The sequence below is a fragment of the Castanea sativa genome, chromosome 11 (genome assembly GCF_040712315.1).
Source record: "Castanea sativa cultivar Marrone di Chiusa Pesio chromosome 11, ASM4071231v1".
Taxonomy (NCBI): Eukaryota; Viridiplantae; Streptophyta; class Magnoliopsida; order Fagales; family Fagaceae; genus Castanea; species Castanea sativa.
Genome location: NC_134023.1, coordinates 68,759,889 through 68,785,604, shown reverse-complemented (window position 1 = coordinate 68,785,604; position 25,716 = coordinate 68,759,889). Strand labels below are relative to the sequence as shown.

The 25,716-nt window shown below is 35.3% G+C and overlaps 2 protein-coding genes and 1 pseudogene across 2 annotated transcripts; 2 read left to right on the top strand and 1 right to left on the bottom strand.

Annotated features, from left to right (window-relative positions):
- The first annotated feature begins 1,273 nt into the window (after positions 1-1,273).
- LOC142617037 (uncharacterized) lies at positions 1,274-1,956 on the top strand. Its single transcript, XM_075789738.1, has 2 exons — positions 1,274-1,457; positions 1,610-1,956. The coding sequence occupies exons 1-2, from the start codon at positions 1,274-1,276 to the stop codon at positions 1,954-1,956; spliced, it is 531 nt and encodes a 176-aa protein (XP_075645853.1).
- Positions 1,957-5,366: 3,410 nt separating this feature from the next.
- Positions 5,367-7,329, bottom strand: LOC142617036 (protein FAR1-RELATED SEQUENCE 5-like; annotated as a pseudogene).
- A 16,273-nt stretch (positions 7,330-23,602) lies between these two features.
- Positions 23,603-25,685, top strand: LOC142617758 (cytochrome P450 705A22-like). The gene is made up of 2 exons (XM_075790710.1): positions 23,603-24,647; positions 25,572-25,685. Exons 1-2 carry the CDS (start codon positions 23,727-23,729, stop codon positions 25,578-25,580), a joined length of 930 nt encoding a protein of 309 aa, XP_075646825.1. The 5' UTR covers positions 23,603-23,726; the 3' UTR covers positions 25,581-25,685.
- Positions 25,686-25,716: the final 31 nt, after the last annotated feature.

The following is a 25,716-nucleotide window of genomic DNA, read 5'->3' as shown; positions in this document are numbered from 1 at the left end:
TAGAGCATCTTATGCAAAATTTTAGAAGTACGTTGTTGTATTGTGGTTTAATTGATATGGGTTTTACAGGAAATATGTTCACATGGGAAAATGGACGAGAGGGAGAAGAGTTTGTGCAAGAAAGACTTGATCGAGCATGTGCAACATTGGAGTGGCGTGAACTTTTCCCTCATAGCAGGGTAACACACCTCACCGCCTCATACTCAGACCATGTGCCAATCTTGCTCAACACCCAGGTGGAGAGACACACAAGGCGGCCTAGAAAGATCCCAAAGCGATTTGAAGAGAAGTGGGTGACCCACCCACAATGTGAGGAAATAGTCCAACAAGCTTGGACAAATATGCAAGCCATGGGTAGCCCCATGTATGTCCTTTTTGAAAAAATCAAGCATTGCCGAAGGGTCTTGGTTGATTGGAGCAGAATTGCATTTGGTTACTCCAAAAATATAATAAGGGAGAAACACCAATTATTACAAGAGCTTGCAAGAAATAATGTGGCCGAAAATTTGCATGAGATCCGAAGAGTGAAGGAGGAGATAAATTCCATGCTATACAATGAGGAATTGCATTGGCGCCAACGATCAAGATCCATATGGTTGAAGGCGGGGGACAAAAACACTAAGTTCTTTCACCAAAGAGCTAGCCAAAGGAGAAGAAAAAATAATATTTTGGGTGTGTTTGATGGAGGAGGGCAGTGGCATGAAACTGAGGAAGGTACAGCAAGAGTGGCTGAGGAATATTTCCAAGAACTATTCACAACATCAAACCCGTCCACAATTGAACTAGTGGTGGAGAAGGTGGATAGGGTGGTCACACCATTGATGAACCAGCATTTGCTCCAACCTTATACAGCAAAAAAGGTAAAGCAAGCACTATTTCAGATGCACCCTTCAAAGTCCCCGGGACCTGAGGGTATGTCCCCCTTTTTTTCCAAAAAATTTGGCATGTGGTAGGGGGTGATGTTACAAATGTAGTGTTGTCTTTTTTACATTCAGGTCATTTGTTGCGTAAAATGAATTATACCCATATTGTTCTAATCCCAAAAAAGAATGAACCCATGTATATGGCTGATTTTCGCCCTATAAGCTTGGAGAATGTAATTTCTAGGATTGTTTTAAAAGTTATGGCGAATAGGTTAAAATTTATTTTGCCTAATGTAATATATGATAATCAAAGTGCCTTTGTGCCTGGAAGGCAAATCATTGATAACACATCTGTAGCTTTTGAGATTCTACACAAGATGCGAAATAAAAGAACTGGAAAAAAGGGGTAGATGGCGGTGAAGCTAGACATTAGTAAAGCTTATGACCAGGTGGAGTGGAATTTTCTTTGTCAAATGATGATTAGGTTGGGATTTGATGAAAGGTGGGTCGAACTGGCCATGGAAATAGTGAGAATAGCCACGTATTCCATTTTGATTAATGGGGAGCCGAAGGATTTTGTCCAGCCATCAAGAGGTATAAAGCAAGGAGATCCGCTCTCACCATACCTATTCCTATTGTGTGCAGAAGGGTTATCAGGAATGATGCAGAAGGCATCAGAAACCAGGCAATTACATGGAGTGTTATCTTGTACAGGGGGGTTTGTGTATCTCATCTCCTCTTTGCAGATGATTGCTTGTTATTCTGTGAAGCATCAGTGGAGGAGTGTCATCGACTCCTAGACATATTGGGTAGATATGAGGCTGCCTCAGGTCAAGTAATTAATAGACAAAAGACATCTCTATTTTTTAGTAGAAATACTAAACCGAAGGTGAAAGATGCTATAAAGAATTTGTTGGGTGCAAGGATTATGAATGACTGTGAGAAATATCTTGGGCTACCAATGATGGGGGGGAAATCAAAGGTAGCTGCTTTTAAAGAGCTGCAGGAACGAATAACCAAGAGGGTTATGGGGTGGAAGGAAAAATTCATCTCAAAAGCCGGGAGGGAGATTTTGATCAAGACAATTGCCTAAGCCATTCCTACCTACTCAATGAGTATTTTCAAGATTCCAAAGGTAGTGGGGGACTCAATAAACTTAACCTTGGCAAAATATTATTGGGGACAGACAAAGGATGAAAGGAAAATACACTGGATAAATTGGAAGAAGTTGTGTACACAAAAAGAAAAAGGAGGTATGGGGTTCCGAGATATACATGCTTTTAACTTAGCTATGCTAGCAAAGCAAGCATGGCGTTTGTTGCACCACACGCACTCCCTATTTTACCGTGTTTATAAGGCAAGGTATTTTCCAAACTGCTCTTTTTTGGAGGCTGAATTGGGTCATAAACCATCTTTTGTTTGGAGGAGTCTCATTGCTGCTAGGGAAGTTGTTGTAAGAGTATCAAGGTGGAGAGTAGGTGATGGAAGCCGGATTCTGGTTTCATCTTCAAACTGGCTACCACACAAACCTGTCTTCAGTGCGGATGTGGACCACACGCTAAGGGTGGTTGACCTTATTAACAGGGATACTTGGCAGTGGGATAGGAGGAAGATAGAGGACAATTTTGCACTAAGGACTACACTGGATATCCTGGCAATCCCTCTTTGTCGTAACCGAACCAAGGATAGCCTCGTGTGGAAGGAAAACAGCAAGCACGAATTCACGGTGAAAACAGCGTACAAGGTGGCTATGCGACTTCAACAACAAATGGATATCGAGCACTCACAGGCACAAGAAGATAGAAAATGGTGGAAAATGATTTGGGCAATGAATGTACCACCCAAGGTGAAATCTTTCATGTGGAGGGCGTGCTCAAATATACTACCTACACGGGTAAATCTTCGGCGAAGGAAGGTACAAGTGGATGAGAGATGTGAGCTGTGTTGTCAACAACCAGAAACATGGGCCCACTTGTTGTGGGAATGTCCATTTGCTAGAAATGTATGGGCAATGGTGAGGGGAAGAGTGCAAAAGAGCAGCAATGAGGTCCAGGATTTCTTCCATCTGTTTCGGATGCTGGGGAGGAAACTAACAAAAGAAGAAATGGAGAAATGGGCGACCCTGTCGTGGGCAATTTGGAATGCAAGAAACAAGCTAGACTTTGAGAAAATTCAGACACACCCCAAGGTAATCATGGAGGGAGCGCTAGCGATATTAGAGAATTACCAAAGGCTATCTGCTACTCAAGATGTGGTCTGATACACAAGGTTCGGCTTGACCGTGCCAACCTCTGTTTGTATTATGGGAAAACAGGGGAGCTTCTTTTGAGGTTATGGCATATTGTGGGGAAGAAGTTTTTAGTTTGTGTGTTCCCTGTTAGTATTTGTGCCCTTAAATCCTATTGTATGATGCTATGTATGATATTATGTATGACATGATGTATGACATGATGTATGACTTAATATTGTGTTTGATAAAATTATTTTATTATTATCCAAAATAATGGTAACATGAATATGGGACATTATCATATAGTCTATGAGATGCATTGTATGTGATTTATGTGAATAGTCACAGAAGATGTAAATCACAAGTTCTTTGTAAACTCAGAATTTATAGTTCGTAGTCGGTGATGAAATTGGGCATTTCATCTGCGAAGACTATAACGTGTCAACTAAGATGATTTGTCTTGATCATGGAAGTGGATACTTCTAGTTGATATGTTGATATGTTTTAAGAGTTAAGACATATTGAACAGGACCGCTGTGAGATTTATTATTCTCCTAACAACTGTCAAATGAATAAAAAATCTCACGACTTCTATTTGCATGAACTCTTAATCCTGAGAGAATAATGGACATGATCATGAAGTGTAGATTACTTTGATATATCAGGAGTGAGCTCTGAAGTGACGGTCAAAACCTCAGTATGTTGGGCAGTCACATTTAGTGTTGATAGAACATATATTCTCAAAATGGAATTCATAGTCTCTTGATAGAAATATAAAATATTCCCTTGAGATAAGTTTAATGGTTTCAGTTATTCAGAGAGTTAGGCCTAACCACTTTAGTAAGAAATTACTAAAGTATATATATTTATGAAATTGGATTTCATAAATATATAATGAATAACTTTAAAGAATTAAACCGGGTACTCAAGGATAAGATATAGTAATTTACAAAGTGGCAGTCTACATTTATGACTTTGTGTTACTACGAATATTTTATAAAGGGGTTACGTGTATAATAAAGTCTTGGGATATAATTTATTAATAAGGCCTAGAGTGCAATTATATTTATATAGTGGTATTAAATATAATTAATGGTAACTTTGGACTTGTCAAGAGTTGACGGAAAAGCCCAAGGCCCATTGGAGCTAGTGTCTTATTGGTCCCTTTTGGTCCCACTCCAAGCCACACACTAAAGCCCAATTGGAAAGGCCCAATAGGCCAACCCAATTAGATAATCAGTTAGTTATAAAGGAAGAAACATACATAATTTTTCTTAGAAGAGATTAGAAAAGAAAAAGAAACGGTGTGTGAGAGAGTGTGTGACACACTTTCATTCTCCCTTGAAACCGATTGAGAGACCACACATCTTGGGCGTAAAGTGGAATTGGAGTGAAGATTAAAAGTGTTCCCAAGTGCTTCTAATCTTTGTTTTGAATTTCTCCACACCAAGGTATGCTATCTTGTTCTTAAATTCTGAAATTCATGTAGTGCACGTTATCAATCATGAATGAAATAGATCCTAGTTCGTTGCTTCCGATTGTGGGTTTTGTATGAGATACAAAACCAGAATTTTTCCTTCATTCCCTACTCTCTTTTTGTATACATGATTTATTCTATCAATCAATAAAATTCTATTGGTTTATCTCAAAAAAGAAAAAAGGAATTGTTGGTGAGTGACATCTAACAATCCTGTGTAAAAGAACGTATAACCAAATTAAAAACATATTAGAATGAACACAATTAAAAAGAAAAAGAAGAAAAGAAGAAGACAATCTATACTTTTGTGATAATCAAACAATAAATGGTTATACCATAAAAGATGAAGAGTGGGCACCTTGAGGCATAGAAGTTGACGTTGTAGGAGGATACCGCATAGATGGCAAAGAGTCCTAAGGATGTTTAACAAATAAAAGGAATGAATAAATATTGATTATAAAATCCAGTTGAAAAAATATATTAATAATAAAATCAAATACATCTTGTACTTGTACAAAACTGATGGATGGATAAGTTCTTCTAACATGGCCCGTTTCCTTGCAAATGCTGCATTTTCTTTTCTTTGTTGGTTGGTTTTCTATTGTTTTAAAGATTTAGGTCTTCCCTTAGATAGAACATACGGAAGGTCTTGTAAAGCACCTGGAAGATTTGATAATACTTGGCTGTTTAGTATAGTATTATCAGAACTTACTAAATCATCAACATCATGCATGGCTAGAAGCTCCACATGAACCTTTCGTAGAGCTAGGTCAAGATGTTCATATTTCTTCATTGACTATGACCCTACTTCTGCAACTTCCAAAAAATGAAGCAATAAACTATTTCTCATCAAAGCGGAAGAAATTTGTGGCTCCACCTGTATGACATCACCAAATATGTCATGTATAATATTATTCTTGGCCTTGATTGTCCATCTTTCTAAAATATAATATGGAGGAAGAAAGTCCACAAGAGATTTTTTCACAAAAATGGTTAGGATGTGCCTACAAAGAATTCCAACAAATTCAAACATATGGCATGTACAAATAGTTTTTTTCTTAGAAATTTTGAAATAACACTTCATAAATTGGACTTTCTTTCCCATAAGGTGCCACTTTATATATTTTCTTCACTCCTTCTTCACGATATTTGGATGCCTTGTATTTTTTACTACAAAATAACTCTTCTTGAAATTTTATAAACATCTTTCTTGTATAAACTTTTGCCGCCTCTCCTTCCATCTTGTAACATGTTTTCAAAATTGGCATTGAAGTTTTTGTCTTTACATCTTGCTGTTTCTCTTTTAGATAACACGCATTTAAGGGTTTCTCATATTGATGCACAAAGTCACTTATCATTGTACTTGAACAAACATAACCTTTAAAGAATTTATTCATGCTTTCACTCCTTTAAGTTGTAGACATCCCAGCACAAAAGCTCCTACGTAAATAAGCTGGAATCCATTTTTCACGCCGCATATAATGATTTATCAGCCAATCGTTATCCCCCAACCCATACTTCTCTACAAGCTCACTCCATTCTAACTCAAACACTTCAATAGTGATTGTATCATAAATGCAATGGTGAAATTCTCCTTGAAAAAGTGGATATTTATTATAGATATGAGCCAATTTTTCTGGAACTTTCTGTAAAATATACCACATACATAATCTATGAATTGTATTCGATAATATCTCTGCAATTGCCTTGCCCATAGCCTTGTCATCATTTGTGATAATTGTAGAAGGAGCACGTCCAAGCATTGCCTCAAGCCAATTCTTCAACAACCATGTATAAGATTCTTCTGTTTCATTCACAAGCAGAGCACATCCAAACATGACAGATTGGAGATGGTGGTTAACCCCAGTAAAAGGAACAAAAGGCATCCTATAGCAATTTTTTAAGTAAGTAGCATCAAAAGTAATGACATCTCCAAAATGTTGGTATGCAATGCTTGACCTAGCATTTGCCCAAAAGCAATTTCCCATGCGCCCTTGTTCATCAACTTGAATTGCATATACAAAACCTGGATTTTTTAATTGACAGTCAGTAAAATGGCTATACATTCTTTGTTCATCTCCATCTTGAAGCAATTTTCTTCTTTTACTGCCCAAATAATTTTGAACATCAACTGCAACACAACCAACATTATAGTCACTACCAGATTCGTTACTCAACACTGACATTATCTTCCTCATAGGTACACTTGACTCATTGAGTGTATCTATAAAAAAATTTTGGGCACGCAATATCACTCTATGTCCACGAAGCAAACTTGTACTCTTAGGAGTAAGAAGTTCATGATTATGATTGTCCACAAACTTAGTTACAATCCGTGCTTCTTCTTATTTCTTTGAACTCATCATTGCTTTGCATCCCACTCTAGTTTTTGCAGGTTTTGGACCTTTTCTTTATTTATTTTCATGACTTTTATGACGAAATCCTTCCCTCCAACAAACATATTCCACTCCAACCAATGATTTATCTTCTTTGGATGACCGTTTATGATTTATTCGAATGCTAAAACCCTTTCGCCTTGCATATGCTTTATAACATGCATGAGCATCTTCTAAGTCATCGAATACCATATCAAGACATGGTTCCAAAGGCCATGTAGATGCAAAAGATTGATTCAAATCATTTGTAGGCAAGTCTACATCATTTTGATCTTCTACAATTTCCGGTTCAACAGGCACCAAGTCTTCTACCAAATCATCACAAAGAGAGATTATTTCAGGTTCTTCAATGCTCACACTCATATTTTCAATTTGAGTAAATATTTATTTTCAATGTAACCTAGAAAAAATAAAAGAGAAGAAAAATTCATAAGAACAATTGAAGAGACATTCAAGATTTGTTCAATTACAAAATGAAAATCTAAAACATAATAAACTTTCCCAATTTCGGCAACCAGTTTTATTACAAAACCAAAATCTGATTGGAAACTTTTAGGCTCATAATAAAATTATCAAAGCTGACTTGGTCCCTTACAGGAGGCACTCTTATTCAATGTACGTATCAAAACTGACTTAATCCCTTACAAACTGATTAATGCTACTGGACACTTACTTGTTTCTGATTCATTTGTTACTTTACATGGTTGTAACTAATACTATTTCTTGGTACAAACTGATACTAATTGAATTACATCATTAAGCCTATTCAATTACACATTGGAAATTCATATTGATGAAGCTAGACACTTAAATGATGTTGATGCATTTGTTACTTCATCAGATACTTTCTACGTTAAAGAGACAAATAACAAAAAGAGAATAAAATAAGGATGGGTCCACATCGTGGCCAACTATCTTGAGTCCATGTTTTAAATACTTTTAATCTAAGCTCCATAAAAGACTCATGGGAGGATAAGCTGCTCAACTAGGTAGACAAGTTTGGTAAGAGGCATGCTCATTGTCATCTCAACAATTTAAGAAATTTGGCTTCTTTACTAGCCTTTTTTTTGACTAATATTAAACCAGAAAATATATTGCAGGTTTAATCCTTAACCTATGTCTATCAATTTGAATTTCCATATATGCCTCAACGCAGCCAAAGAATGGAAGAACTCAAATAATGAAGTTGGAAAACCAAAATAGCATGAACCAAAAAAAAAAAAAAATATATATATATATATATATATCGTCCCTACTAGGATCAAATCCATATCTGTCTTTATTTCAAAAGAGCAACATACCCAAACCGCAAAGATATCAAAATATAGCAACGGCCAAATCAATCTAAATATTGCAAAACCCAAAAAATTTTGAGGATCAGAACAAATCACCTAGGTCCGCGCGAGGTAGTGCGGCGGCGGACGGAGGTCTGGCGAGATAGCGCAGCGACAAACGGAGGTTCGGTGAGGTAGTGTGGCGGCAAAAGTTGGTCTGGGCGAGGATGGGCTGGAGACGCATGAGCTGAAAAGTGATATAAGATTTTAGGGAAACATGAAATAGGTTTTGATTATTTGTTTCTTGAGATGTTATTAGGTGAAGTAGGATGTATTGATTTTACTATGAGTTTAAGTAAAAATCTGATGTGGTATGTACTTATTGGCTGGTGTAAACCAAAGGGTTTACACCCCTTCCTTATTAAATTTAATCTCATAATAATATTAGCCTCATTACACACGCTTCGTGCATGCAATGAGACTTTGATGTAAGACGAAATCAACTATTTAATTTTGGTGTTTTTATTAAAATTCATTATTTTAGGTTCAAGTTATTTATTTCCTTACTTTTAGGTGCTTTTAAAGCTTTTTAGGTAAATTTTGGTTCTTGTTATGGTTAGGTGTTAATTAAATAGGCATCTAAGTTTGTAAACATTTTTAAAAAAACAATTATTGATATTAATAAAAATTCATACTTTTGTCTATTGTTTTTTTAGTGGATTACAGAACCCTTTTTCCTTGTGGATTCAAGGAACCCTCGTGGATTTGAAGTTATTTTCAAAAGCAAATGTGTTTAATTTCTTAACGCTTTTGCATCCCGCATCAGACTTTTATTTTTTTATTTTTTATATAGGTTTAGTATCGTATTTCTATTCAATCATCTCTTTTAGTGCACTAAAAATTTGTTGTAAATTTGATAATAGTATATAGATAATAAAGCATGTATGTGCTAGTACTTCATTTTATTTTACTATTATTTTTTAATATATTTGGATTTAAATCTATAATATATGCTTTTATTATGATGGTTCTTTATCATCATGTCAAAATATCAATTGATTTTTTATGAAAGTAAGATTGGAAATGAAGGTCTTAGAGGATTCATGTTAGCCATAGTGCAGTCTTAGCCAAATTTGACTTAAAAATCTCAATTTTATTAGTTTAACAAACACACATCAATGTCAGCTTCAATACTTACTTCTCTGTTTTATTAAATCACTATTTTTTTTCTCTCCTATATATATAATTTTGGGTAAATTTCACAAAAACACCTTAAGGTTTGGGTTAATACTTAGACGGTGTTGCAAGCCGTTAGTTACTTTTTACTTTTCTTCTCTGTCTCACCTCTCATCTCTCTCTTTTTTTCTCTTCTCTTCCAATGACTCTCTCACATTTCTCTCTAATTTCTACTTTCTTTCTTTCTTTCTCCTTCACAATGGCGTCTTGGTGTGGGTATCCTGATTTCTCCTCTCCCTTCGTGTTTGTAGTGGTGTTTTCGTGGTGTGTTCACTTTGCAGATTTCTCTTCTCTCTTCGCCTTTGCAGTGATGATGTAGCAGTGTATTCGCAGTGGTTTGAGTTTTAGTTAGGATTAGTGTTAGAGGATTTCGGATTTGTTGTGCGTCGGTTTTGGAGGTTTATGGGTTTCGGTTCTGTGGGTTTTATTTTGAATACTAGTTCTAGGTTTGGTTTTGGTTTGAATCATTTATTCTGGGTTTTGGTCTGATCATTGGGGGTTTTGGTTTGAATCACTGATTATAGGTTTATTGGTGGTGGATGGTTACAAAGTTTAGGGTTTGTGTACTGATGTCGATGCCATTGTTTTGTTGATGGGTTTGTGGCTTTTGTTGATGGTCTGTGGTCAGTCTGTGGATTGTGGTTCTAGGTTCGTGGATTTTACTGATGGTCGGTCGCCAGTGGTCGTTGGGTTTCATTCTTTTTTTTTTTTTTGGTTCTCTGAGAAAAGCTGCGTTCTTCATTTTTTTTTTTTTTTTTTTATCTTCTTCTAATTTGAATCAGAGAAAGCTAGAAAAGGAAGAGAGATACTCAGGGAAAAGGATGAGAGAGTAGAATATCTAACGGCATTACAAGCCATTTGGGGTTAGGGACTGAGATAGTTATGTCTAATTGTTTAATTGGGCCTAGAAGAGGGCAATGGCGATGGGGAAAATGAGAAGTTATGTCTTGCACCAATAATATGTTTCCTCTCTCTCATAATTGGTGGAGAGTGGGACTCGCCAATTATGAGAGAGAAAAAATATATACCTGGTGAAGGTATTTTTTTTTTTTTTGGAGGAAAGAGTTTCATGAATCGTTGTTAGGACATGCAAGTCACATCAAACCATTCCAAAGCATTGGAGAAAGAGTTTGACTAGGGACAACAAAATTTACACAAAAAATTGTAAACCACTCTCACATTTCATTTTATATGAAATACACTACAATACAAAAGCTAGCTGTGAGAGTGCACAGACTACTCTGTGTAATTTTGGTTGCAATGCATGAAATTATTTATATTGTGAGTGTATACATCCACAAATAATGAAGGCCAAAAATTGTTAGAGACCTTGTCATTGTTAATCTAGCACTCTACACACCATACAAATACTTTGCTTTATCATAAACATCCATGTCCAGACTTTCCTCATGCTCACACTTACCTATCTAAAAAGAAAAATATGTTGGAGAACTTCAAATAGGACTATGCTTCAATCAAAATGTGACAAGTTTTTCATAGTAATACCTGACAAATAGCTACATAAGCTTCAGTTAACCTTGAGTTCAATATGAATAAATTAATTGCTAGACAAAATTTTGACAAGTTCAAGCATGCAAATTAGTGATTTATCTGCAATTTTTTCAACTCTTATTATATGTCTCCCTCATCAACTCAAATGTTGCACTTCTACCAGGATATTTTTGTCCGAAATACTAGTACCTCATCGGAGATCATTCTATGGACAAACTGTATGCCACAATGAGAGATCCAGATTTATGGAGCAATCCAAATGAGTTCCAGCCAGAGAGGTTTTTGGTTTCCTCTGAAAAACAATAAAGTTGAAATATAAACAAGATGAAACATTTAGTATTCTTTCTTTTGGGGCAGGAAGGAGAGCTTGCCCTGGTTCAAATTTAGGGTTGAGTATCGCACATATAGCAGTTGCAACATTGGTTTAAGGTTTCGATTGGAAGGTAGTTGGTGATGGAGAAGAGGCTAAGGCTATGGTTAATATTGAAGTTACAAAAGGTGCTTTTATTCACATGGCTAGCTCATCCACTTAAATGCCTTCCGATTGTTAAATTCAACCCATTTGATTCTGTGATGTGTGTTTGTTTACTTCAAAAATATTTTCTAATTAAAAAAAAAAAGTACAAGCATATGCAGTAATATATATATATATATATATATATATATATATATATATATATATATATATATATTCTTTTTATGTAATTTTATGTTCAGTATTGTACTCCTGGGGGAAAATAAACCTTGTCTTTATTAGATCAAGTTTATTTGTAAAGGCAAGTTAGTTTTAGGGAATTTAATGTGTGTGAAGAAAATGTAAGGAGTCGAACAAATTTAATTTAATTTGATCAATAAATTAAAAATAAAAAGTGTTAATATATATTGAATTCCATGACAAGTGGTCTCTTCTCTCATTACCTTTGAAGTTTCAATAGTTTCCTGAGTTTCAGTTAGCTCAACTAGTAATATCTCTGATAATTGAATAAGAGATTTAGGATTTAATTCCCGTTTAGATTGAAAACTAATTAATGTCTTGGTTTGAACTTTGATGATAAAGAACTATTATCAAAAGTATCATAGGGTCAAACTCTCTTAAAAAAAAGTTTCAACAGCTACGTTGAGCTTAATATCAACTTTAGTCGTGTTTTATTTTATATTGTATATTTAAAAAAAAAAAGAAAAAAAAGAAGAAGTCAGATTGTATATTTAACAGTTTTAACACATATAGCACGATGTCAAAACAAATATAGCACACGTGCATAACTTGTTAGAAAGTTCAATTTATTAGTTGCTAAGGCCTCTAACGGCTAGTTGGTTATCTCTCTCTAACTACTATAAAGGGAGCTCCCATACTATATCTCATTTAAGTTGCTAGCTGTGTTAATCAATTACATACTAGTGATTTTCATTCTCTGTTTTCTCATTGACATTTTTCATGGTATCAGAGCCTACGATCATGGCTCCCACAACCACAAAATCTGAATCAACCACCACTAACACTTACTCCTCTGTGTTCTCTATGATTGTTGGAATCAATAATGCTTGAGAGGTCGGGAATACTCTAGAGCAATGATTCACATTAGCATCAAGAGCAAACATATTGAATATGAAATTGGAGTTTCAGAGTATCAGATAAGGATACGATACAATCAATGGCTTTCTACAGCGAATCAAAACAGCAAGAGATCGTCTATTTACTGTTGGAGTAGCAATTGATAATGAAGAATTGCTATGCATTATACTCAAGAGGGTTGCCCAACTAGTATGCCCAAAGGTGGACATTAATTGCATGAAATCATTGAAATATCACTGGGATAAGATTTCAATGAGATCTGGTTAGGTTGGGATGACCCAACTAGGTCCATCATATCTATTATAGAAATGGCCACAACTCGGCCCAATTTCTTTAAAACGACCTAGGAGTTTATTTCTCTAACAAGCTTATGGCCTGCCTCCCTACAAATCTATGTCCAATCACATACACAGCTAAACCCATCAGAATTCTTAAGCCCAACCCAGTTACACTAACCTAAACTAAGCCCACATACCAACTTTCCATATTAACATTGACAAACCCTAACTTCCAACAACTACATGAACACCGCTTTCAACTTCAAGCAATTACATAACATCCCTAAAACTTCCAACAATAGCACAAATCCCCCATAATTTTCTAAAATTACCATAAGAACCGCCTTAACTTACCAAAATACCCCTATAAACCCTCATAAATTATTAAGATACCCCAAAATACACAGGAATTACCAAAATACTTTCGAAGTAGGAAACAAAAAAAGAGATAATTAGTCTATCTATATAAGAGGAGATTATATGAAAAATCTAGCCGGTTCTTTCCTTTCCTTGGGTTTATGGTCATTCATCGGGAGTTTCGAGTTTAATCCAAGAAAGAAGGTTGAATATTCATAAATCAAGCACCTCTTTTACATAAGAAAATGGAGGCGGGCTTGGGTATAATCTTACTAAACCAATTCCACATGAAAAGAGGACTGGACAATTGCCCTCTTGATTAATGGGAAGCGGGTTAATCCCCGAAAATGCTCATTCCTTTGTTGTTGGGGCTTACAATTCACCTTCTGACACAACTTTTTGATGATCGCCAAAGTTATGTCATCTTGGTTCCGACTTCCTTTATGTTGTCAAGGATCTACACACGCATAATGTCATAGCTATAGGGCGCTGCCTGTAGCCTATCCATATATGCTTTAGACCTTGATTTTCCTCTGATTTATTTGTGTGGCTTCCTCATAACAAAGAGCTCCCTGATCTTGGGCACCTAAGGGCTTTTACATGTATTTTGCATATACAAAGAGAGAATATTAAATTGCTGTTTGGATTACCAAATTATTGGATTGAAGTTTTTTTTTTTTCTTGGTATCCGTGACATTATAATATATAGTACAATATTACTATTCTAATAGTTTACAACAAAAGTTACAGAACTGATCCTATAACAAAATATTTATATATATATATATATATATATATATATATATATATATAAAAAGTTAAAAATGCAAGATTTAAAAAAATAAAATAAAATAAAAAACAAACAAACCAAAACTTCATAAGGCCGAAAAGTAAAGTAAGCCCACAGCCACAAGTCATATGTCCACCCACGATAAAACAAAAACCACGCATCACATATTCACAGTTTGCATTAGGAGGAAAAACAGATAGGAAAGAGTGAAAGACTGAAACTATACCGCAGGTCCTCAGACGTGATCAGATAGGAGGAGAAGTAAAGCCACCAACAGAAGGGATTTTAGAGTAGTGAACAGTCCACAGTGGAGTGCAAGAGAGAGAGAGAAAGTATGGGCAAATTTTAGATTTGATATTTTTTATTTGTTTTTATTTATGATTATTTTGTGAGTAATATTTTTAGAATAGATTTGTATTTTATCTAGTTAAATTTTGGTTTGTCTAGAGGTCAATGATATTATTTTTTAGACAACTGATTTTGTTTAAACAAAAGAATTTCCTCCTTATTCTTTGGTCAAAAGAAGGTAAAAAATTTTGGGGTTTCATTTAGAGCCGATTTTTTTTTCTTGATTAGTCCTTCTTTTTCAAAACTTTGGGCCCCCCTTTCACTCGAAGGCTTTAGAAAATTGCTTAATTAGCTTAGTAGAAGGGCCTACCTGGTTCACACACGGCCACGAAAACACATGAATAAAAGAAATAATAAATAATAAAAAAAAAAAAAATCTCAAGCGAGCTATGGTAAGGGGACCTCAAACAGTTTTGTATTTCAATACATGCAGAGGACAAGATATTACTTAATTTCCTCACACACAGCTAAGGTATAATCAAAACACTTTTGTTAAATATTCTGGTTAATTAACATGTTCTTTAAAATTTAACATTTCCAATTTTACGTACATCTCATATTCAAGACAATTTTGGCTGAATAAATATAACACTACTTATTAAGTGACAAAGACAAATGACCCTGTTCCTGTGGGTTGGGACTTGGGACCAAACCATCTCACTTTTTACGGCAATATTGAAAATGTTGATTGCAATGCAACAGTTAGAAAAATCCAAGACAATTCGATCTGGAAGGTACTACTATATTTTGTCTGAGATTCGACCCCACTTAAAAGCACGCAAGAGTCCAACTATCATGTGAAGCAATTAAAGAAAGTAGTGCGAATATGAGACAAACCCAAACCAATCATCCATGTACTTTTAAGGAAAAAATTTTATGCCCAATAAAATTTTTTCAATTTTCAATAATTTTTTTTGAAAAATAATTTAGAGCATTTATATCAAAGATGTAAAAAATTATTTTAAGCACCAAACCACAAAAAACCCTCTGCATCAATGATGCTAAATCTAAAATTTATTAGCACCTTTCTATAGTAAGTGCTACTACTAGCAGCTAGGGATGGACTCAGATGGGGCCCAAGGGGGCCCGAGCCCCCTACCTCAAAAAAAAAAAAAATAGTAGGTTAATTTTTCAGTAAAAAAAAAAAAATTATACTTGGCCCCCTTTACTTTGTAACTTAGGTCCCCTTCAAAATTATGTACCATTAACCCAGCCTACGTAAATCTCAAAAAAAATAAATGCAAATCCAAATTTTATTAAGAAAAAAGAAAACAAAAAAACAAATGAAAAAAGAAAAAGAAAAATAGAGAGTAGTCAAGACAGCAACTAAAGATCTGTTTGGATACTGTTTATTTTGTTGAAAACTGAAAATTTATTGCTGAAAACACTGTAGCAAAATATTTTTTATTGTTGAAAATATTGGTCAAGCGTTTTTCATCACTTAGCTGGTCCATGAATAGTGCCATAGGACCAGCCAAGTGAAACGCAAATGCATGCAAAATGCCACTCTACCGCTACGCAAACGCACACTAAGTTTGCCCAAGTTTCGACTCATTCAAGAAGGTAAAATACAATTACGGGCGAAAAATGAAGAAATTGACCAGAACGAACAAAACAGGTCGAGATGGGTCTCGCGTGGTGGAGTGAATTGTGGAGGCTGGAGCAACAAAGTTGGGTTGGGCAGATTGAGCAATCGGCAGGAAGATGGGTCTCGCGTGGTAGTGTGGGCGTGAGTGCCTCTCAGTCTATCTTGCAGGAATTAATTTAGTGTGTGTTTGCGTAGCGGTAGAGTGGCGTTTTGCGTGCGTTTGCATGTCACTTGGCTGGTCTCATGGCACTGTTCATGGCCAGCCAAGTGATGAAAAACGCGTGAATAGTATTTTCAGGAATAAAAAATATTTTGCTACAGTATTTTCAACAATAAGTTTTCAGCAAAATAATTGGTATCCAAACAGACCTTTACTATTTACTTATGGAATTCTTTGATCTTTGTCTTACTGTAGCACGGAGGACATGAAGAAGAAGATTCTGAGAAGGAGAAGAGAAGAGTGCTCAGATTCACGGTCGAATGATGAAGACTAAAAGTAGAGAAAAGAGACTGTGAGGAAGAATTAATTTGAGTAAAGAATTAATTTGAGATCCTGACATTGCTTTCTTGGTGAGAGATTGTGAGGAAGAAATTTGGTTGTGAAAATAGAAAAAAGAGATCTGATGGTAAAAGTAAAACACGTGTTAAGCAATGGAGAGATTAAGGAAACTTCATACTTAAGAAATAATCCTATATTCTTGTTTATTTACAAGATTGCCATGAGTAAATAGTAAATTAAAAATCTTATATAAAATGTGTATAAGATTATAAATAAATATTTTTTTAAATCCCACCTTATTTAAGATTTTTTTTTAAAAATGAAATGAAATTCATTATTTTATATAAAAGTAACAATTATTTTATATATATATATATATATATATATATATATATATATATATTTGAGAATCTCGAAACACCCATGCAATAATAGAGACAAGTAATAGAAAGAGGAACATTGATTCAACTTTCAAGGAATAAAAATGGTAAAGTTAGGAAAATTGCTTATTGGTAGTGCATAATAAATTCATAGTGTCAAGTTTTATTTTCATAGATAATGTATTAAAAAGCAAAAGTGTTTTATGTTTTTTTGATAGATAATTACATTTTAATATATTAAGAAAAAATAATTTTGTATATTTCTTTTAGTTAATAATTTGTTAATAATATATGGATGCGCATTTGAAGTTTTTTTTCTTCTTTTTTTGGCGCTTATCTCCACCTCTCTTAATTGAAATCTTGGTCCGTCCCTGCTAGCAGCTTACGGTAGCAAGGTGCTAATATTTTTTATTAATTTCTTTCATTTTCTCTCTCTGATCATCCCTCTCATCACTTCTCTATTCTCTGTCCTCTCTCACCACTCTCTTCTCTCATCTCCTTCTCTCATAGCTGAAGAAGCCAAAGCCACCAACGACACTAAAGACAGAAGCTGCCAAATCTTTCATCTCTCTCCTGATCTGCCTCCATGATTTGTGGTGGTTGTGGGTTGGATTGTGGGTTTTGTGGGTTTGGTGGGTATGTGATGGAGGTTGTGGGTTTTGTGGGATGTGATGTGGGTGTTGTTCTAGTAATGTTGTTTAAATGTTGAGAAAATACGTATTGTGTTGTTTAAACAGCAAAAACTGTTATTCAAACAATATAAAACCTCTATATATATTGTAATTTTAGAAAATATAGACACGAGTGAACTTCAACACTATAATTATTAAGAACAAAACAATTTCCTCTTGATTGAAATCCAATGCTACTCCTTCCTCTTCTTTGTATATCTCTTCACAGCCCTCTCAATAAGATGCATTCTCAACAAACCCACCAAGCCAACTACGAGTCTTCACCTTCCTCTTCTTTGTATCTCTCATCACATCCATTCTCAACAAACTCTCTGTTGCATTTGAAATATTCATATCCCGTGACCTTGCCTTTGCTTCTAGGCCTATTGTTATTTTTATTTTTATTTTTGTTAATTTTTTTTTTCATATGTGAAAAAATTAGGGTCATATTTATTTGAACTGTCAAAAACTAAACTAGTAAGACTAGGCTTCATTATTGTAGTCAAACCTATATTTTACTCAACCATATTTGAAGAAATACTATATCCATAGCAACTCTCAACCACATTTAACCCAAATTCCTGTGTACTAGTACAACATGAATCTGATCTTGGAAGTTTTTCAATACTCTTGTCACTTGGACTTTGACACATTATGCTCCTTTTTTTAATGTATTTTTTTAAAAAAATCTAAAATCTGAACTCACTTAAATCAGAATTTGACATGGCACAAGATCACCTCAAAAATAATAAAACAAGCCACTACTCAAACTCACAATCTCAGAATCACAAGATAACATGACACAAAGACTTCATACCAAAAAGTCCTCTTGAATGATGAGTTATCCACCATCTTTTTATGCGCAACAACTGCTTGGTGCAAATATTTTAATGGTAAAGTAACCTTACCTCACAAAACAACAACAATATGAACAGAAAATATTTCAATGATAAGCCTCACCTCATATTTCACAAAGTCGATACTGAATAAAACAAGTAAACAACAACGTAAAAAAATATTTTGATCATAGACGATCCTTCATAAGCCAAAACGCCACTACTATAATTTGAAAAAAAAAAAAAAAAAATCCTATGTACTAATACAACACAAATTTGATCATGAAGGATTTTTAGTACTCTAGAGTCTAGACATGTATGGAATTTGGCACGTTATCCTCTTATCTTTTATTTTTTTAATATATTTTTTTTAAGTCACGATCCCGATTCATTTAAACCCGAATTTGGCATGGTACAAGATCACCTAAAAAATAATAGAACAAACCATTACTCAACCCACAATCTCAAACTCACAAGATAATGAGATACAAAGACTTCTAATAATTAAACTCCTAAATAGGAGATAATATCTTATATGTCCAGTGCATATAAGATTTTTGCCGTGGATAGTAAGTTATTATCCATCCTTTTATGGACAAAAATTAGGTGCAAATATTTTAATGGTAAAGTAATCTTACCTCACAAAACAACAACAATGTGCACAGAAAATAATTCAATGATAAGCCTCACCTACATTTCACAAAGTCAATACCAAACAAAACAAGTAAACAACACCGTAAACAACAAATATTTTAATCATAAAAGATACCTCATAAGCTAAAAAGCCACTACTATAGTTTGCAAACAAAACAATAAAAACAAAATTCTTGTGTACTAGTACAACACAAATCTGATATAGGAAGTTTTTTTTTTTTTTTTTACTAGATAGAATTCTACTCTAATCTAATCTAGTGGACTTTGATACATTATCCTCTCATTTTTTAATATTTTTTTTAAGTCACAATTCTAGGGCTTACTTAAATCCAAATTTGACATAGTCCAGGTCAACCAAAAAATAATGGAACAAGCTACTACTCAAACTTACAATCTCATATTCACATGATAATGGGACACACACGAAGACTTTCTATTAACAATTAACTCCCTGAATAGTATGGTTTTGAAACCCAGACCGTTTAGTAAGAGGTTCAAAGTTTTTAAGATTAGACCAGAGTTAAACTGAAGTCGAACCATAATAACGTCATAATTAATTTAATAATTATTTAAATTATAAATAAATATATTAAATTAGTAAAAATTGAAAATTTTCCTTATTTCAATTCAAATTTTTGTTTGGTTCAAGTTTTCGGGTGCATATCTTATTTCTTAAAGCCAAATTTTCAATTACATGGTGGTGCCCACGCACCATCCTTTTTAGAATGGCATTTTTCTTCCTTGCCTATGATTTCTCTCTCCTCATTCCGTTTCATTTTTTGTCTCTTGCTTCTTCACTTTTGTCCCTTGTACTCTTTCATTTTGTTAGGCAACTTTTTGTAAAAATTTCAAGTTCACTGATGATAAAATTTTTTGATTTTGGGACCCCATTTTAAGCTTTTTTTGGTCCATTTTTCGATTTGGATTTTATATGGCCATGGGTTTTGCCTATTTTGGGATTAATGTGATTATGGGTTTTATTTGTTGTTGGTGTGGGTCATTGGTATTGTGGTAGGTGATGGGATGTTCTTTTCATGGAGAGGGAGAGAGAGGCTACAGTGATTGAGAGTTATTTCAACTGGAGGTTGAGAAGGGTACCAAGATATAACACTAGTGTGGGTTTATGATAGTTTTTTTTTTTTTAATACCTTTTTTGTAAGGAAGGGATAATTAGGGATGGCAATGGGGTGGGGCGGGGCAGAAGGATGGGGTTTTCGTCCCCGCCCCGCAAGGTTTTGTCTTGCTCCATCCCCACCCCGCCCCGCATGACGGGGAAAACATTCTCACCCCATTCTCTCCCCTTAGGGCCCCGCGAAGCCCCGCCCCACCCTGTAAAGCTCTACTTTTTGTTAATTTTTCCTACAACTAGTATAATTTTTTTGATGAAACTTATTTCATTAATAAAAATATAGTTGAAATTACAACTAAATTTATCCCATCAAATCAATTTTTAGAAAAAAATTGAATAATATATCCAATTGTATAACAAGACAATCATAAATAAAAAATTAAAAAAATCTCATAGTATAATACATAACAAAATAAAAGCAGAGAACCACATTGAGTAGAATAAAATAAGCTAATATTGATATGTTTGTTTAATATAGAGGGTTTTAGAGTATAAAAAATTTATAATTATAACACTTAGCAACACGGGGCAGGGCAGGTCTAAAAAGTCTAAACCCATCCCTGCCCCGCCCCGTGGCATGGGGCTAAAATCTTGCCCCATCCCCGCCCCACCACCTTTGCGAGGCGGGAAAAACCCGCACGGGACAAAGCGGGGAGGGGTGGGTTAAGCGGGGCGGGAAAAATTGCCATCCCTAGGAAGGGTGGTCTAAGGGGACATAAGCATATATATTGGAATGTGATTTCGCAAGATTTGAGGGGCTATTTCATTTTCATTCTTTTAACTGGTAGACATGTTTGCATTTATTAGTAATCTAGATGGTGAATGTATACTGCTAGACCAATATTTTTTTAACTTCTCCACTGATTATTAGCTTCGGCTGGGCAGTTGTTGTTCTTCAAATGCAGAGGAGGAAAAAATGCAAAGGGCAAGAGAGAGGATGAAGGTGAAAAAAAGGTTTATGTTAAAGAGTGGGTGTGGTTTCAAATTTTGGAGTAATGAGAATGAGAAGGAAGAAAAAGAGAGGGAGCCATTGGGAGATGTGGCTGTGGTTCTGACTAGATGGAGACAGGTCCTGATGTGGGTCCCACACAAATGCAAATATTTACAAGAATACTACACTAACTCAATTTTCATAACTTGAAAACTTCAAACAGTTTTTCCCAATTTTAGTGAATCAAACTCAAAATTTTGAGTTTTAAGAGCATCCATAGCAGTGGAGTTAAAAATTTAGCTTTTTAGCTTTACAAAAAGTTACTTTATCTATTTTACCTATTCACTTTACAAAATATGTTGCAATAGTGGATCTATTTTAGCTTTCAACACAATAAAATAATATAAACATCATAATAAAATAATATATCTACTACAATAAAAAATATATATTAACTAAAATAAAATAATATATCTACTATAATAAACAACAATCACAACCACCTGTAACTGTTACCGCCGCCACCACCGACTCTTCCACCACCACCGCAATCACTACCGCCACCACTGCTGCTGCCGCTGCCACCGCCGCAATCGCTACTGTAGCTCAAACCTAAACTCAAATACTACTTTTTTTTTTATTCCCACTCTCATTAAAATAATATATATTTCTTTCCTTTTTTTTTTTTTTTTTTTTTTTTCTTTTTACTCAGCCCCCAGCCATTTCTGTTTCACCCTCATTCTCTCCTTCTCAAAGCTCTCACATTCTCACCTCTCTCGCATCCTCAAACTCACCGATTCATCCATCATCCTCACCAATCATCCTCCTTATCCATCATCCTCACCGATTCATCATCCTCCTCACCGCCGCCACCGAAGCTCACACACCATCGTCGCTACTCACGCACCATCACATCAAAGCTCACACATCATTGCTGACCCACACACCATTGCCGACCCGATTCATCCTCCTCCTCACCTATCTTCGAAGCCCAACTCCTTTCATCCATCATCCTTCGCCGATGGATTTTGCATTTGGGTTTGTGTGTGTTTGCATATGGGTCTCAATTTGCTTTCTTTACTGATGTGTGTGTGTTTGCATATGATCATGTAAATCAAAATTATAATTAATTGTTCAGCTGTTTTGTGATGCTTTGGTTTGAGTGTTGTGAAATTTCTGTTTGAGAGAGTGGGTCAGTGACGTTGAGAGAGTTTGAGAGCTTGGGACAGCGTGGGTCTGAGGCTAAGAGAGTTGATCGGCTGGTGGATCGGTGACGTCGAGCTTCGGTGGCGGCGATGTTGACGACGAGTCAATCCGGAGGCGGTAAATAGAGGGAGGAGACCGGAGTTGAGAGAATGAGCTTGAGCTTTAGATGATGAGATGAGAGTGAATGAGAGAGAGAGAGAGGCATGGTGATAAAAGAACAAAAAAAAAAAAAAGGAGCAAGTGGTATTATTTTAATCTTAAGCTGGAATTTTTTTTTTTTTTTGACCTACAATGCACATGTATAGATACATGTGCACTATAGCTCAAAGCTAAAAAAAAAACCTATACATCCACTGCTGGAAGGTAATTTCTTATATTTTGGTGGAGCTAAAATAGCTATATAACTATTTAGCTCCATTGCTGCAAATGCTCTAAGTTATGAAAATTGAAAACAAAACCTTAGCCAAACATAATTTCTTGAGATGGGGGCCCACTGATTTTGAGAATTAAGTGATGAAAATTAAGATTGAGCTAGGGTCTGTTTGGGATCCGTTTATTTTACTGAAAACTGAAAACACTATAGCAAAATAATTTTTAAATGTGTGAATAGTGCTGTGAGACCTATTTTTAATGAAAAAGTTGCTGAAAAAAGAGGTTTGTGGATCCCGTGAACAGTGTACAAGACCCACTGATGTGACACATTCAGTGCAAACTTTGTTGGTCAAAGAGGTAGTAGGTCCCCACTGACAAACAACACTCATGTTCAAAAACCGTTCTCAACAAAAATAAAAAAAGGAAAACGCACAAAATTAATCCAAACGCAAAAACGTAGGTAGAAAAAATGCATGCCAAATGCACATCGGCAAAAACATCCTCTGAATACTTCAAGAGGCCAAAAATACAGAAACAACATTGGCAAAAATGAAAAATGCAAAGAGAGAAAGAGAGCAAGCGAGACAGAGAATAAAAATAGAAAGATGGTGGTGTGATCTCATCTAATAGCATCTCACGTGGTTGAAGTTTCAATTTTCAATTTTCAGTTTTTAGCAAAATAAACAATATCCCTAAGTGTCCGTTTGGGAACAACTTATTTATCTGAAACTAAAAACTGTTTGCTGAAAATACTAGAGATAAAGCTAAAAGATAACTGAAATAATGAGATCCATAAACAGTACTAAAAAGTGCAATGTGACTCATAAATATTAGTAAAAATAAGCTGAATATTAACCAAACGCAACCTAAGTGCAAATATTTTAATAGTATAGTGACGTAACCTCACAATACAACGACAATGTGCAGAGCAAAAAATTCAATGATAAGCCTCACCTCACATTTCACACTGTCAATACCTACCAAAACAAGTAAACAACAATCAACACTGTAAACAATAAATAATTTAATAATAAAAGATAACTCATATGCTAAAAAGCCACTACTATAATTGGCAAAAATAAAAATAAACAATAACGTATTCAAAAGTGGTCAAAAAAATCTAGCCATGGTTCCCACCATTAGTGATATCCAATGCTATGCCTTCCTCTTCTTTGCATCTCTCATCACAACCTTCCTAATCCGATCCATTCTCAGCAAACCCATCAAGGTAACCACGAATTCTCACCTTCCTAGCCCACCAGCCCTCCCGATCATTGGTCATCTCCACCTTCTTGGTCCATCCTTATACAAATCCCTCCACAACCTATCTACCAAATATGGCCCTCTTCTCTATCTCCGCTTTGGTGCATCACACTGCCTACTTGTTTCTTCAGCCTCTGTTGCTTCTGAAATATTCAAATCCCAAGACCTTGCCTTTGCTTCTAGGCCTAGATTTGCCTTTTCTGACAAGTTACTCTATGGAACTTCAGGGTTTGTCACTGCTCCATATGGTGATTACTGGAGGTTCATGAAGAAACTCTGTGTGACTGAACTTCTTGCCACAAAACAGCTTGAGCGTTCCCTCTTTGTTCGGCGTGAGGAAAAAGAGAGGTTGTTGAAGAGAATGTTGGAGAGTGCAAGGAAGAAAGAGGATGTTAATGTGGGTGTTGAGGTGATGAAGTTCACAAACACTGTGACTTGCAGGATAGCGATGAGTACTAGTTGTTTGGAGCAAGAAGGAGAGGCAGAAAAGATTAGAGATCTAGTGATTGAGTCCTTTAAGCTGGCTGCAAAGATGTGCTTTGGGGATGTGTTGGGGCCTTTCAAGAAATTGGGGTTTTGGGTATTTGGGAAACAGGCTTTAGATTTGACTAGGAGGTATGATGAGTTATTGGAGAGGGTGTTGAAGGATCATGAAGTGAGAAGGTGCAAAAATGAAGGCGAGAGAGAAGATAAAAAGGATTTGATGCATATACTCTTGGATGTTTTTCATGATGAGAAGGCTGACGTTAAGATTACAAGAACCCATATCAAGGCCTTCTTTGCGGTAAAGTTTCTCCTTCTTACTTCTCAATCTCTTTAGTTTACATTATTTGAATATTTTTTTTTAATATGAGATAAATTTTACTAGCTTATTAAGAGTCTAAGTGAGTAATGAAGACTTGAATTTTGATTCTTGCTCTCCCCTCGTCCCATCTTTCAAGATAGACTAAGCGTGTGTTTGGATTGGGAGGCTGCGTCCAGCGTCTAGCCTTCAGGTTTTTTTTTTTTTTCCTTCCCAGCCGCAGTTGTTGACCAAGTCTTCCATGTGAACAGTGCATTCGTGCACTGTTCACAGACCCACAAATTTTACTTTTCAGCTACTTTTTCATTAAAAATGGGTCCCGCGGTACTATTTACACATTTTAAAATTATTTTGCTACAGTGTTTTCAGTTTTCAGTTTTCAGCAATAAGTTCTATCCAAACGGACCCTAAAAGTGCATTTGAATTAGCTTAAGTAATTTTATCCCTCACTTTTTCTAAGTACAATTGTATTCTTAGTTTTATCCCTCACTTTTTCCATACCAACTTATTTTTTGCTTACCGTTTCAGTGGTTGCTGGCTTAACACACACACTCATATATTATACTACTAGTCTACTGCTACTATTAATTGGGTGTTTTTTTTTTTAATAATCAAGGTGTAGTACCATTTTTAACTTCTTAAATGTTTTTCTTTTTTTTGGGACACATTAAGTTCTTAACTGTTCGCTCATCTTAATAGGGTTTTAAAAAAAAAAATTTATACAAAATAGAATTTCTACTTTAGCCTAATCTAATTATATGTGTATGAAACTCTTCCCTCTTTGAATACTTGAACCTCGGCCCTTGCCCTTGCCCCACACCCCGCACCCCGCACCCCACAAGCACTTATACTTGTAGAGTGATTTACCATACTAAGGGTGCGCATTGGTGCTGCTCATCTTAATAGGTTGATTAGGGGTCTCGTGGCACTATTTGCAATAATGGCCAAAAACATGGCACTCCCACTCTATGGCTTTGTGCTGCAAAATGCAAATATATGAAGGTTGAAGTTTCATGAGCAATCCACCTGCTAAAAATTTGAAAGAATCATC

Bases quoted from the DNA above. Each gene is read 5' to 3' on its own strand.
- LOC142617037 (XM_075789738.1), top strand. From the start codon at position 1,274: ATGGCGGTGAAGCTAGACATTAGTAAAGCTTATGACCAGGTGGAGTGG. The intron at 1,458-1,609 runs GTATAAAGCAAG...TCCTCTTTGCAG, and splicing joins TTTTGTCCAGCCATCAAGAG to ATGATTGCTTGTTATTCTGT.
- LOC142617758 (XM_075790710.1), top strand. From the start codon at position 23,727: ATGGTTCCCACCATTAGTGATATCCAATGCTATGCCTTCCTCTTCTTT.